The following is a 15,252-nucleotide window of genomic DNA, read 5'->3' on the forward strand; positions in this document are numbered from 1 at the left end:
ATTTCCATATTATTCATTTTTACAATAGAGCAATCTTTTAAAACCAAAACCCCAAATCACATACCCATATAAACAAGTGATAAGTCACATGTTTTTTCTTCTGCTTTTCTATTCCCACAGTTCTTTCTCCTGATGTGGATAGTATTCTTTCTCATAAGTCCCTCAGGCTTGTCCTAGATCACTGCTGTGCTACTAGTAGTAAAGTCGATTACATTGGATTGTTTTGCAATGTTTCACTCTCTGTGTACAATGTTCTCTTGATTCTGTTCGTTTCACTCTGCATCAGTTCATGGAGGTTCCTCCAGTTCATATAAAAATCCTCCAGTTCGTTATTCCTTTCAGCACAATAGTGTTCCATCATCATACTATACCACAATTAGCTCAACCATTCCCCAATCAAGGGACACCCCCACATTTTCTAGTTTTTTGCCACCACAAAGAGTAGGGCTCCAAGAACACTAGCAGTAGCAATTAGAGAAGAAAAAGAAATTTAAGATATTAAAATAGGAGGAGACCAAGCTATCATTCTTTGTAGATGATATGATGGTCTCCTTAAAGAATCCTAGAGAATCAACTAAAAAGCTTGTGGAAATAATCAATAACTTTAACAAAGTTGCAGGATACAAAATAAACCTACATAAATCATCAGCATTTCTTTATATTTCCAACACATCCCAGCAGCAAGAGTTAGAAAGAGAAATTCCATTTAAAATTACCCTAGACAATATAAAATACTTAGGAATCTATCTGCTGAGACAAATACAGGAACTATATGAACACAACTACAAAACACTTTCCACACAATTAAAATTAGATTTAAATAATTGGAAAAAAATTAATTGCTCATGGGTAGGATGAGCTAACATAATAAAAATTGTGGGAGGGAATCAGAAGATCTTGGATTTCACTGGTATGGAGAATTATTTCTGCCAATGCTGGTTGCCCCAACTTAGAACCAATTCCATCCAATATTATTTGGGAGCAGGAAGAGAGGGGACTTAGTATTTCTATAGCACGTACTGTGTGCCAGGCACCATGCTAATGAAATCTTTTCAAATTAAAACCGCCATCCATTTATATAATACAGTGATATCTTCAGAAGGAATATCTGCCCCTAAGTCTGAAAGCAGATCAAAGCATATTTTTTAACCAAACTAATTTATTTAATTAGTGCCATACCCATCAAATTACCAAAAAACTTTTTTTACTGAATCAGAACAAATAATAACAAAGTTCATTTGGAAGAACAAAAGATGAAGAATGTCAAAAGAAATAATGAAAAAAAATGTGAAGGAAGGTAGCCTAGCAGTACCAAATCTTAAACTGTACTATAAAGCTGTAGTCATCAAAACAATATGGTACTGGCTAAGAGACAGAAGGGAAGATCAGTGGAATAGACTTGGGGTAAGTGAACTCAGCAAGACAGTGTATGATAAACCCAAAGAGCCCAACTTTGGGGACAAAAATCCAATATTTGACAAAAACTGCTAGGAAAATTGGAAAACAATATGGCAGAGATTAGATTTAGATCAACATCTCACACCCTACACCAAGATAAACTCAGAATGGGTGAATGACTTAAGTATAAAGAAGGAAACTAAGTAAATTAGGTGAGCACAGAATAGTATACTTATCATATCTTTGGGAAAGGAAAGATTTTAAGACCAAGCAAGAGTTAGAAAAAATTGCAAAATGTAAAATAAATAATTTCGATTATATTAAATTAAAAAGGTTTTATACAAACAAAACCAATGCAACCAAAATTAGAAGGGAAGCAACAAAGTGGGGGGAAAATCTTTATAACAAAAAAGTCTGACAAAGGTTTAATTACTCAAATTTATAAGAAGCTAAATCAGTTGTAGAAAAAATCAAGCCATTCCCCAAATGATAAATGGATAAGGGACATGAATAGGCCATTTTCAGATAAAGAAATCAAAACGATCAATAAGCACATGAGAAAATGTTCTAAATCTCTAATAATCAGAGAAATGCCCATCAAAACAACTCTGAGGCACCACCTCACATCTAGCAGATTGGCTAACATGACAGCAAAGGAAAGTAATAAATGTTGGAGGGGATGTGGCAAAACTGGGACATTAATACATTGCTAGTAGAGTTGTGAATTGATCCAACCATTCTGAATGACAATTTGGAACTATGCCCAAAGGGCGCTAAAAGACTGCCTGCCCTTTGATCCAGCCATACCACTGCTGGGTTTATACCCCAAAAAGATCATAAGGAAAAATACATGTACAAAAATATTTATAGCCACACTTCTTGTGGTGGCAAAAAAATTGGAAAATGAGGGGATGCCCTTCAATTGGGGAATGGCTGAACAAATTGTGGTATCTGTTGGTGATAGAATACTATTATGCTCAAAGGAATAATGAACTGGAGGAATTCCATCTGAACTGGAACAACCTCCAGGAATTGATGCAGAGTGAAAGGAGCAGAACCAGAACATTGTACACAGAGAAGGATACACTGTGGTACAATCAAATGTAATGAACTTCTCTACTAGAAGCAGTGCATTGATCCAGGACAATTCTGAGGGACTTATGAGAAAGAACGTTATCCACATTCAGAGGAAGAACTGTGGGAATAGAGACACAGAAGAAAAACAACTGTTGATCACATGGGTCAGTGGGGACATGATTGGGGATGTAGACTCTAAACGATCACCCTAGTGCAAATATTAATAATATGGAAATAGGTCTTGATCAATATCACATGTAAAACCCAGTGGAATTGCTCCTTGGCTATGGGAGAGGGATGGAAGGAAGGGAAGGAAAGAAAATGAATCTTGTAACCATGTAAAACTATTCTAAATTAGTTAAATAAATAAAATTTCCCAAAAAAGAAGAGTAGGACTATGAATTTTTTTTGTACAAGTATTTTTCCTTATTATTTCTTTGAGGTACAAACCTAGTAATGGTATTGCTGGATCAAAAGGTAAGCATTCTTTTAAAGCCCTTTGGACATGATTCCAAATTGCCTTTCAGAATGGTTGGATCACTTCACCACTCTACCAGCAATGCATTACTGTACCCATTTTGCCACAACTCTTCCAACATTTATTATTTTCTTTTACTGTCATATTAGCCAATCTGCAAAGTGCAAGGTGGTACCTCAGAGTAGTTTTGATTTGCATTTCTCTAATCAGGAGGGATTTAGATCATTTTTTTCATGATTAATTATAGTTTTGATTTCTTGGTCTGAAAACTGTCTATTCATGTCCCTTAACCATTTTTCAATTGGGGAATGGCTTGATTTCCTGTACATTTGACCAGTGTTTTGCTTTTAATCAGTCCCCCTTTCCCCACCCTTATTTTACTCCCTTCCCACTCCCTCCCTTCTTATTCCCTTCCTACTTCTCTTTAGGGTCCCTTAATAACCCCACTGGCAACTTTTCTCTCCTATATTACTACCCTCCCCACACTCTCCTCTTTATTTCCCTTCTACCTCTCTTATACAGCTCTGAACCATACCTCCAGGGCCTGGGATTTCTAGGTGTAGGTCTGTGGTATATCACACTTCACAGTGTTTTGCCCTAAAGCTATCTTCCCTGCTCCTGCTGCTACCACAGCAGTTGTGCTGCTACCTCCACTACTAGGAGTGAGTCCGGTACTATTAAGCTTCAAATCTCAGTGCCAGGGCCTAGAATCTCCAAGGGTAAGTCTGTGGTGCTTTTTCTTTAGTGTAACCAACCCTCTAGAGTTCAGATTGCCCTGGTTCTGCCTCTGGCATGTTAAGCTGGAGGTGGGTCAACCTCTGCCTTTCCTTATGCAGTTTTGCCCCCTTATAACATGGAAATCCCCTCTCACTGTCTACTTTTAATGCTATGTTCAGTGGAAGAGCCCTTTACTCATCTTGCTTTGACTTCTGTCCTTTTGAGACACTTTTTAATGATTGCTTTGGAAGGAAATTCAGAGCAGCTTTAGGTTTATCCTGCTACTACAATGCCATCTTGGCTCCCTTTGTCTCTCTAGTGTTTTTAATAGGAATGGGTGTTGTATTTTGTCAAAAGCTTTTTCTGCCTCTGTTGAGGTAATTATATGGTTTCTGTTGGCTTTGTTATTGACATAGTCAATTATGCTGACTGTTTTCCTAATATTAAACCATCCCTGCTTTCCTGGTATAAAACCTACTTGGTTATAGCATATAATCCTTGTGATAAATTGCTATAATCTCCTTGCTTAAAATTTATGCATCAATATTCATTAAGGAGATTGATCTATAGTTTTATTTCTGTTTCCTGGTGGGAACTTTATACTTTATAAACATTATACTCACATGATGAGGACATGATATCATTGCCCAGAGGAGAGCATGAATACCTTTTAAGGAGAAAAAATAGCCTAACCAGCATGGGGGCACAGGTTAGTATATTGCTTCTAACATAATAAGGAATTTACCATTTGCCAAAAGGGACTATAGACAATGAATTAATATAAATACTTAACATATATGCAGTACATAATATAGCATCTAAATACTTAAAGGAAAAGCTAAACAAATTATAGGTGAAAATAAGATTTGAAAATTCTATATATACCCTTTCAGGCCCAGGTAAATCTAAACAAAAATTATACCAAAAAAAATTATTAAAGACCTAAATAGAATTTTGTTGTTGTTTTTCAACCATATCTGACTCTGTGACCCCATAGCATGCTCCTGAAGTCTGAGTTCATTTTCATTGTTTCCATAACACTATCTATTCATCTCATCCTCTGCCATCCTTTTTCCTTTCACCTTCTACCTTTTAAAACATCAGGGTTTTTTCCATGAGTCTTGCCTTCTTAATTATATAGTCAAAGTATTTAAACTTCAGCTTCAGTATTTGGCCTGCCAGTAAATAGGCAGAATTAATTTCTTTATATATTGACTAATCTGATCCCCTTGCTGTCCAAGAGATTTTCAAAAGCCTTCTCCAAAACAAGAATTCAAAAGCATCAATTCTGCAATGCTCAGCTTTCCTTATAAGTCCAATTCTCACAGCCATACATTGCTATTAGAAAAACCATGCCTTTGACTATAGAAACCTTTGTTAGCAGAGATGTCACTGCTTTTTAGTATGCTCTCCAGATTTGCTATAGCTTTCCTTCCAAAACAGAATTTTAGAAAAGTTAAATATGATAGAACTCTGTTCATTATTGAATGAAAATAGAAAGTAGTCACATATTACTCAGCTGTGCATGAAATCTATCTTTGAAAAATAAAACATGTGCTGAAATGTGAAACCCTCACAAACAAATGCAGAAAAAAAATAATTTTAACCATGTTCTTTACTGAATAAAATGCAATAGAATTACATTTAATCAGTACAAGACTGTTAAACAAATGATCAAGACTTGAAAATTAAAATTATCTTAAGTACAAGTTGTAGAAATGCAATTGTCTGATGAAGTGCATAGAAAATGTAGATCAAAATTCTCCGGTATTTGATTCTCAATACATTTTATTTCATATATTTAATGGTCCCATTTCTGTCTGCTGTAAATTTCTTTATTTGCAAAATCTTACTAGGGAAAAATAATTATTTTATAACTGAACTAGAACAAATTAAAGAAATAAGGTACCTGAGATGAACCATACCGTATTATTTTCTTTTTTCAGGATCCATGTCTTTTATCAGAAGTGTGCTGTATTGTTAAGTCACCACCAAGAATTAGATGCACAAAGATGCCATGTTGTTCTCTTAAAGGAATGTCTGAAGGTAATATAGCGAGGTAGAACACCAGTTTTAGATAAGTTAATATTTTTCATGACAAATTAAGAATAGTTTATCTTTTCCTCATGGTTAGATAAAGTTAACTTCATCAGGTGCATAATAATGTGAAATTAATATGTATTACAGAACTGTCCTATAACTATATATATATATATATATATATATATATATATAGGAGGAAAGTACTATCCATGCAAATTATTTCTGATAGAAGAGGGAATCAATGTATGGTATTAGGGAGTGTTATTTAATGGGTTCATGGAATAGATAGCCTTTGGTTGACTACAGAAAGAGTAAATGAGCATTTGGGATGAGAGGGATGACACTATAGGCATAAAGGTTTTTATGTGCAGAGTATGTTACATGGGTTCATTATTGGTCCATTTAGGTCGTCTTTAGTATATCAAGAAAAATTATTAAAGCTGATTTAATGTTTTCACTCAACTCTTACTTGTATAGAAAGGAAATTTTTTTTTAAATCTTGAGTTAAATATGCAAGAGACTGTAGTTGACATTTTCTTAATGTGTAATTTTGAATGTTCAAATGTTTGAAAATAAAAGAAATCTACAGTATGGAGTAAAGAGCACAAGAATAAGCATAGCAAGTATCATTTCAGAACTTTAATCTCATTAAAATGTACTAACGGAACTAATTAAGAAAAAGCAGAGGTCTTGGAATTCAGTTATTTCTGTTCTAAGGAAAAGAGAAGGAATAGTAATATGTAGTACAAAAAATAAAGAGATAGTTACTTTTTCTCATAATTGGGGAAGACAGGGAGAGTATTCAAATATGGGGGAGGATGTGAGAGAAGACAACATCAGATGAACCTCATTTTTAAATGAACAAAATAAACAATTAAAGGTTAAACACACTTATACATACACTTAGAGGCAAAGAGTTTGTTATAAATATACAGTCAGTTCTACAAATGCTTGTTTTGAAAACATGACTTATTCCAATATATTAGGGATCAATTTGCCTGATTTTTTTCTGTGAGAAATAAAGAAAACACAGAAAATTACACCCAGCTAAATAGAACTGAGTATGAATACACAAAACACACAAAGGCGCATAGCTTCAATATCTACTAGTTATTTCAGTTCACCATGTATCCTACCTACAAGGTTGTATTTTATTATTCTTATGCAATTGTGAACTTTTGTATATACATATATATAAATACTCATCCAACATCCTAAACATGTCTAAGCATAAATTGTATATTATCTGGTACAGTAGGAATTGTGAACATAAGTCTGGATCATACCCAAAAAATTACCCCAATCCCTTGACATCATTCCTTCACCTTCCATGTCGAAGTTCCTCCTATCTTGCTGTAGCCATGGGTTTGTCAGCTAAATCTCATAAGAAATGTGGTGTAGGACCACAAAAGCCCAGGATCATTGACACTGCTACTATTTCTGGCACTTTTTATGTACCTACTAACCATTTAACATGTTTATTAAAATGCATGGCCATTTTTATTAGATTTCTATCCTTTTTACGTTTCATTGAATAATTTTTGAGTATTATGTTCCCAAATCTATTTTTCTATTCCAAAGTCCTGAGATTTTACATTGCACAGTGATTTTTAGGAATGCATATGTCAAATTATAGCAGAATTAACTATATACCAAACTCTATAGGGAATAGGCAGAGATTGCAGTAGAGGAGGTTAAAAGAGGAATCATAATCCTAGGGAGCTAATATTTACCAAAAAAAAAAAAAGCCCTATACTTCCTGATTCAGATTAGAAGTTTAGAAGGAAAAAAATAATAGATCCTGAAAGCAAGAGGGTACTCATCAATATCAGAATGGCTGAATAAGTTGTGATATATCTATTAATGTAATAAAATATTAGGATAAAAGAAATTATTTCAGAAAATGAGAGAGAGCTAGCAATGCCGATGAAAAATATAAAAAAGAAGAAAAAGGTATGAAAGAATGCATTTTTTTAATATTGCTGTGACCAGGGTTTGATTTCCTTGATTTGATATAAGAATTTTTTTTTAAACCCTTACCTTCCATCTTAGAATCAATTCTGTGTATTGGCTCCAAGGCAGAAGAGTGGTAAGGGCTAGGCAATGGGGATTAAGTGACTTGCCCAGGGTCACACAGCTAGGAAGTATCTGAGGTCAGATTTGAACCCAGGACCTCCCATCTCTAGGCCTGGCTCTCAATCCACTGATCCACCTAGCTGCCCCATATAAGAATTTTTATGGTAATGAATGGAGCCTAGAAATAATGATGTCAAAAAAAGAATAGAAAAGGGGTGGGGAAAAGGAAGATAGTAACATGAAGGTCAGTATTTTTACCCCGCACATATACTTTACAAGAAACTGAATTCTGAGGAAAACCAAGAAAATCACAGTTAGACATATTTCCTGTCCAGGGCAACATAGAAGACAGAAGGAGAGGTCTATAGACAGTGGAGTGAGTGCTGGCCAGAAGTATGCAATGAGAGCTCTGGCTGCGAAGGTAGCAACAGCCTGTGGTTAAGGTGTTAGTGTCAAAAAGAAGCACAGCACCCAGGATTGAATACTCAGGCAGAAAGATATCCAAAGGGGCCCTAAGTACTAGTACTGGGATTAGAAATGGGTACCATCTAGTAGATCTGTTGCCTATTACCCAATTCTAGTTCAGAGTTTCATAACAGACAGTAATAGTCATAGTCATAAGAGAACAGTGAGCCCCACCTAGGGAAAGACCAGGGCAAAGACCATGAGTACAGAGATGAGATCTCTCTACAGATCATACCACTTTGATATGAAAGACTGCTCCCAGACTGGTATGAAAGGAGCTGTGTAAAAGGACAGAAGCTCAGACTAGACATCCTTCCCATCCCCACAGGCCAGCAGAACCCAATTCTAATATAAAGGCTAATTCTAAGAAATAGCCTTGAAAATGAGCAAACAACAAAAAAAGTACCTGGACCATAAAAATTTATGGTGGTAACAAGGAAACTCAAGACACAAAATTGTGGGGAGCCAATAAGAGAATAGATAAAAATCCGAGATTCCTCTTTTGACCTCTTTTGGATTCCTCGTGATTTCTTGTTGAAAAGTATTGTGGCCTTATTGAAGAGCTTTAGGTTCAGGCCAGCATTTAAAAGGTAAAAATTTTTCCCCTTTGGTCACAAATGCAGCCAAGGCTGAAACCTTAGTTAGCTGGAGCATTTGTCCCTGAGAAAAGTATTCTCAGTCTTGGCTTAGTGATAACAAATATAGCTGAAAGTCCAGCCTGATTCTTATCTTCACCTTGGAGCTTCTAAGCCTGTTGTATTGTCTATGTTAAAAATACAGCTCTGTGTAGTTGTGGGAAACTATCCTTGTGCTTTTGGGTTAAAGGGAGTTTGGATTTCTTATATAATAAACTTGTGACTCAATGGTACTTTGGAGAAGCAACTATGAGTTAACAGTCAAGATCGTCTCCCATGTCCTGTTATATTCTTATCAACTAAGCTGTCCTTATCAGATTATTGGAAATGATAAATAGATCTCAAGACAAAATCAGAAGTCAGGGGCTTGAAAACATTATAAACAAAGTCTTGAAGAAAAATACAGACTAAACACAAGCCCAACAGGGATGCCCAGAAGAGCTAAAGAAAGCAGTTTTTTAAAGAGCAAAAAAAAGGAATGTATTTTAATATCAAATAAGAGTAGTAGAGGAAAAATTGGGAAAAGAAAAGAAAGCTACGCAAGAAAATTGTTACCTAATCTTTTATCAAAAGAAGGCATAAAAAATACCAAAGAAAATACTTCTTAAAAAAATAGAATTGGCCAAATAGTAAAAGAGTCACAAAATTTAAGGCATCTGAAAACAAAAAAACTATCAAAAGACTGAAATTATAAGAAGAAAAACAATTGACTCCGAAAATAGACTGAGAATAAAGAATGTAGTATTGAACTGTCGGAAAGCCATAATTAACTTTGAGCTTAGGCATCACATTTCAAAAAAGTATAAAGGATCACTTCCCTGATATCACAGTACCAGAGGTCAAAGTAGAAATTGAAAAACTCCATTAATCATCTCCTAAAAGAAATCCCATATTGAAAATTCCCAATCATATTATAATCAAAATCTAGATCCCCAAGGTCAAGGATAAAACAGACAGATGCACTGAGAAGAAGGGGAAAATTATTTCACATGAATAGAGTGGGGAAAAAAAAGAAGAATTTATAAGATGGAGTGGAAAATGGAAGGCAGGGGAAACAATACTTGCATTTAACTCTCATTTGAACTGGTCTAAGGAGAAAATAATATGCATTTGCATACAGTTGAGTATAGCAATTCCTCTTAACCAACAGGAAAATAGGAGGAGAATACAGTAAAGAAAGGAAAGGGGTTACAAAAAAGTAGTTTAAGAGGTAGTAGTGGTCAGAAGCAAAACAGACTCTTGAGGAAAAAACAGTAAAAAAAAAAAATAGGATAAAATGAAGAAGATAGGATGGAGGGAAATACACATGACACACATAGCACCCATAGCTGTGAGTGTGAATGGATTAGGACTCACCCATAAAATGGAGTGTAGCAGAATGGACTAGAAACCAGAATCCAACTTATTTGGCTTACAAGAAACATACTTGAAACAGGAAGATATACACAGAGTTCAAATAAGGGACTGAAGCAGAATCTGTTAGATTTCATCTGAAGTAAAAAAAGGCAAGAGTGGCAATCTTGAGCTCAGACTAAGCAGAAGCAAAAAATAGACTGATTAAAAGAGATAATCAGAAAAAGCACATTTTCTAAAGGGTAGCATAGGTAATGAATTACTATTAATACTGAACATTTATGCAACAAATGGCATAGCATCCAAATTTTTTAAGGAAAAGTTAATTATTTAGAGGAGGAAATAGTTAAACTACACTACTATGGAACCTTAATTTATCCATCTCAGAACTAGAGAAATCAAGACATAAAAAAGGAAAAAGTTAAGTAGGTGAATAGAATTTTTAAAAAGTTAGATATGCCAGACCTTTGGAGAATGCTGAATGGTAGTAAACAGGAGCATATCTTTTTCTCAGCTGTGTGCATTTCATCTTACTCTATAGAGTATAAACATCAATAAATTGGGCATGCAAATAAAAGAAGTAGAAAAGCAGCAGTTTCAAAACACCCAATTAAACACAAAAATAGAAATCCTGAAAAATCAAAACAGAGATTAATTAAATTGAAAGCAAACCAACCATTGGATTGGTTTTATAGGAACATAAGACAATAGATTAACCATTGAGTATTTTAATTTTTTTTAAAACCAAAACAAAGTTATCAGTATCAGAATTGGAAAGGAAAGAACAAATGCACAACCAGTGAAGATCAGATTAAAATAATTATTAGGAACAATTTTGTCCCACTATATGCCAATAAAGTCAACAAACTTTAACCCAGTGAGTTGCTGGGCAGAGGATCATTTGAGAAGTGACCCTCAGCCCCCTCCAGCACACATTCCATAGGTTCACCAACACAAGTCTAAATGAAAAGATAAATATTTACAAATTATAAATTGCCCAGATTAACAGAAAATTAAATAGACTACTCAAGTAATTATATCCTAGAAAAAGAAATCCAGCAAACTATGAGTTCCCTAAGAAAAAAGTCCCAGAACCAGATATATTTATAAGAAAATTCTATAAAACAGAGAATTATTCATTCTAATACTATATAAATTGTTTGAAAAAATAAGTAAAGAGGGGCAAGTAGTACAGTGGAAAAAACAATAGCCCTGGAGTCAGGAGGACTTGTGTTCAAATGTGGTTTCAGACACTAACTAGCTAGATAACCCTAGGCAGGTCACTTAATCCTATTTACCAAAAAAATGATAAAGGAGGTAAAGGAGCCTTAACAAATTCCTTATATGACTCAAATATAGTTTTGATACCTAAACTAGGGAGAGCCAAAACAGAGAAAGAACACTATAGACCAGTGATGGCGTACCTTTTAGAGATGGAGTGCCAGGCCCCACTCCTACCTCATCCCCCCAGATAGAGTGCCATGTCTGCCCCACCAAGGGAGGAAGCCCTCCTATTGGGCTGCTAGGTAGAGGAGCAGGTGAAGTGAGGAATGTCAGCTAGTGTAAGAGAAGAGGAGGGCAGTGACCAGAGCTCTTCCCTCCACCACCACCTCCTGTGAGCCACCCACCTTGCCCTCTGTGCACTCCCATTGAGCTGCTGGGCAGAGGGGAAGATGGCGTGAAAAAATTCATCAGGCATGGTGGAGAGGGGGAGGGGAGCAGCTCTACCCGAGTCCCTCTGCCTTTCTAGTAATGAGCTGGGGGGGGGGGGGGGGAGTGACTGCATGCCCTCAGAGAGTTCTCTCATGCCATCTTTGGCACCTTTGTCATAAATTTGCCATCACTGCTATAGACCAATTTCCCTAGTTAATATTTATGCAAAAACTATGAAATACTTGCAGGGAGATTAAAACAATGTATTACAAATTTATACTGTGAAATATATATTTACACATATATATCACAAAGTCATATACTATAACCAGGCTTAATTTATATAAAAAATACAGGATTGATTTGATATTAGGACATCTGTAAGTGAAACCAGCCACATCGATAACAAAAAAACAAAGATAGGTATTATTTTAATAGCTATAGAAAGAACTTCTGATAAAATACAACACTTCTATTAAAAACACTAGAAAGCATAGGAATAAATGGAGCTTTTCTTAAACTATTAAATAAAATAACTAGAAAAGACAAAATACTTTGAATGTCAATAGAGATAAAAAGGCACTTATGTTGTACTTAAAAGAAACCATAACCACAAACAATTTCAGATTTAAAACATATATATCAAATGATATAGTTTTTTAAATCTTAGAGGAAGTTGAATTAAAAAAGACTTTAATAGCAGAAGATGTTATGTTCCTTTCTCAGAACTGGAGAAATTTAATAGAAAGATAAAAGAGATATTGTAGAGCTAAATGAACTGTTGGAGAATTTAGTGATAAAAGATGAGCTATTTTCTAAAAGGGAATATTAATAAACATATTTCTAAGTACCACCTGGCACTTTTTACAAAATAGGTCATATACAATGTCAGAGAGAAATTACAAATAAATATAAAAAAAACTACAAAGCCCTTTACAGACCATAACTCAATAGAAATAGTAAATAATATAAGGTTCACAAGCTAAAAATAGAAACCTTAATGGAGATTTAATATCATGAGCCATGAGTTGGCCAAAGAACAAATCAAAGTAATAGTTATGAACTTTGTGAAAGAGATAATTTGTGATGAGATAATATACTTGAATTTTTGGAATATAGCTAAAGCAATTCAATTTCATATTCCTTAAAAGCATACATTAACAAAGTAGAGAAAAAAGAATTAATGAGCTTAATTTGCAAGTAAGATTAGAAGAGGACCATATATTTCACAGATATCATGAGAAAATAAATTCTGAAGCAATGAAGGGATAAACAGGATAAAACAAAGGATTTAAAAAGATAAAGTTGACAATCTTGTTTTATGAAACTGAAAAGTTTTGCCTGAACAAAATAAATACAAATAGAATAATAAGGGAAGTGGGTGACTAGTGCTACATGAATAAATGAAAAAGCATTTATTCATTTATTAAGAATTACTGTATGTAAAATATTACACTAAGCATGCTAAGCCATGGAAGATACAAATTGGAAAGTACGACAGTCCCTGGTCTCAAGAAGCTCACATTCTAAAAAGGAGAGACGACATATATAGATTTGATATAGGTGAAAATACACCATGTTCCTTATGGTGCAGTACTAAGCTGATCATAATGCATCTTTTATCATGTTTTTCCACTGATAAAAACCATATCCACTTCTAATATTAACTCATTGATAATGCTAAGGATTTTGGTATTGAAAACTTTCTTTTCTGCCTATTCAGCAGCATTTGTAGAAACAGTTTCCATCTTGCATGCATCTCCACAAGGCCTAGGGTCCAGGGTCCTTGGCTGTCTCCAGTGGTGTCCAAGGGGAGATGGTCACAGTTATTTGACTTGCCTGGCACATGCCTTCTTCCTTGAGGCCCCTGAGGTTCTTTAAATGAATTACCTAGCATCAGGTTAGGGAGGGGAAAAATCTTTCAAAATCTCTAATTAAGAGCCAATATCCAAGTTATAGACAACAAATACATACAAAAATATCCTTCAGATGACTTTGTAATAATGCTTGGCTCAAAGTACTGTTTGCATGGAACTGTCCTCATTGGTGGAGATTGATTGCTCTATGTTCCATGTCTGTATGAGGGATAGAATTGGTGAAAACTGAAGACAAGAGAAATTTAGCTTGAAGAGAGAAGACATGTAGTTTCAGGCTGTCTTCAAGGCCATAAAGGGAGAGAAGGATTCTGAGAAGCCAACATGAACCAAATAGTTATCTATTTTACATGTCAGCTTCTTTCCAGAGCCTTTCTCTATTGTCTGATATATACTTTCTTGTATATGCCTTCTCTGAATTCTGTTTTGCTATGATTTGGATAAATGAATTTCTTTTTTATTTGCTATGTGTGTTCATTTAATGTTTGGTTGGAAAGAGGTAAAGACTTAAATATAGAACTTGAGTTTCCCATATCCCCTGCAGTGAGAAACAGTGATCAGGTGTTAAATTCAACCTGATAATGTCCCCTAGACTAGCAGTGTTTAAGGGAACAGATAAGTATAATTCTAGCCCAGTATCCCCTCCCTCTAAGGAAGGCCTCAGAGTAGCTGCTGACCCCAACCTCCTGTTTCCTCTCTTGACAGAAATGAGTCTCCCTTGAAGAAAGGTAGGGGGAGAGGAAGCTAGAGAAGTCTACTCTGCCTTCCTTGAAGATGCACAGTTATACCCCATTTGTCCACTGGGCCTGCATGGGACCTCTTCACATACATTTGCTAGATTTAATATTTTTTCTCCTAAGTACCGTGGCCAGTCCTATTCTTATGTTGCCTATTGTCCCCATTTCTAGCATGAGAGCACAGTTACATACATATAGAATGATGTCTCCTAGCATAGGACTGAGATCTCAACTACCAACCCATTTGTGCCCCCAAACTGGAAGCATAAACACATACCATTCAAACTATACTTCCAAGTATAGAATCTCAACAAATTTGGACAAGTTTGAGCCTAAAGGTAACTAGATATTACAAATTTAATAGAATCATTTCTTAATTTTTGCCACTGGCTAGCTATGGGTTTCTGGATAGGACTCTGCTTCTTGAGTATAGTTGTTCTACCTCTGTTTGGCTCTTTCATTTTAGTACATACTTTCAATGTGTTCTCTATCCTGTTTCTGGCTTACCTGTTTCTAGCACTTTCTGGTTCTTTGATACTTTTTTTATATATATCTAGACTTATCTAATTATTTTTTTTTCATTTCTCTTTCACTATCCTCTCCTCCCCTATCATCCCCTTTACCTGTCCTTGCCTCTTTACCTAGGCAGCTTCATATATTGACAACACCATTACTGCTTTCATCCTCAACTTTTTCTCTTCTTTCCAAAAAACAAACATAAAACTTGGACTCTAACCCTAAGATGC

General features: G+C 35.1%; 1 protein-coding gene across 1 annotated transcript in view; it reads left to right on the plus strand.

Moving 5' to 3' along the window:
* The window catches only part of MEIKIN (meiotic kinetochore factor), a 177,685-nt gene that overhangs the window by 103,920 nt on the left and 58,513 nt on the right, over positions 1 to 15,252 (plus strand). The window contains exon 13 of the mRNA XM_044659920.1: positions 5,617 to 5,716. Coding sequence (XP_044515855.1) covers positions 5,617 to 5,716 — 100 coding nt within the window. The remainder of the gene's footprint in view (positions 1 to 5,616; positions 5,717 to 15,252) is intronic.

The sequence above is a fragment of the Gracilinanus agilis genome, chromosome 2, assembly GCF_016433145.1.
Source record: "Gracilinanus agilis isolate LMUSP501 chromosome 2, AgileGrace, whole genome shotgun sequence".
In the NCBI taxonomy this organism is placed as follows: domain Eukaryota; kingdom Metazoa; phylum Chordata; class Mammalia; order Didelphimorphia; family Didelphidae; genus Gracilinanus; species Gracilinanus agilis.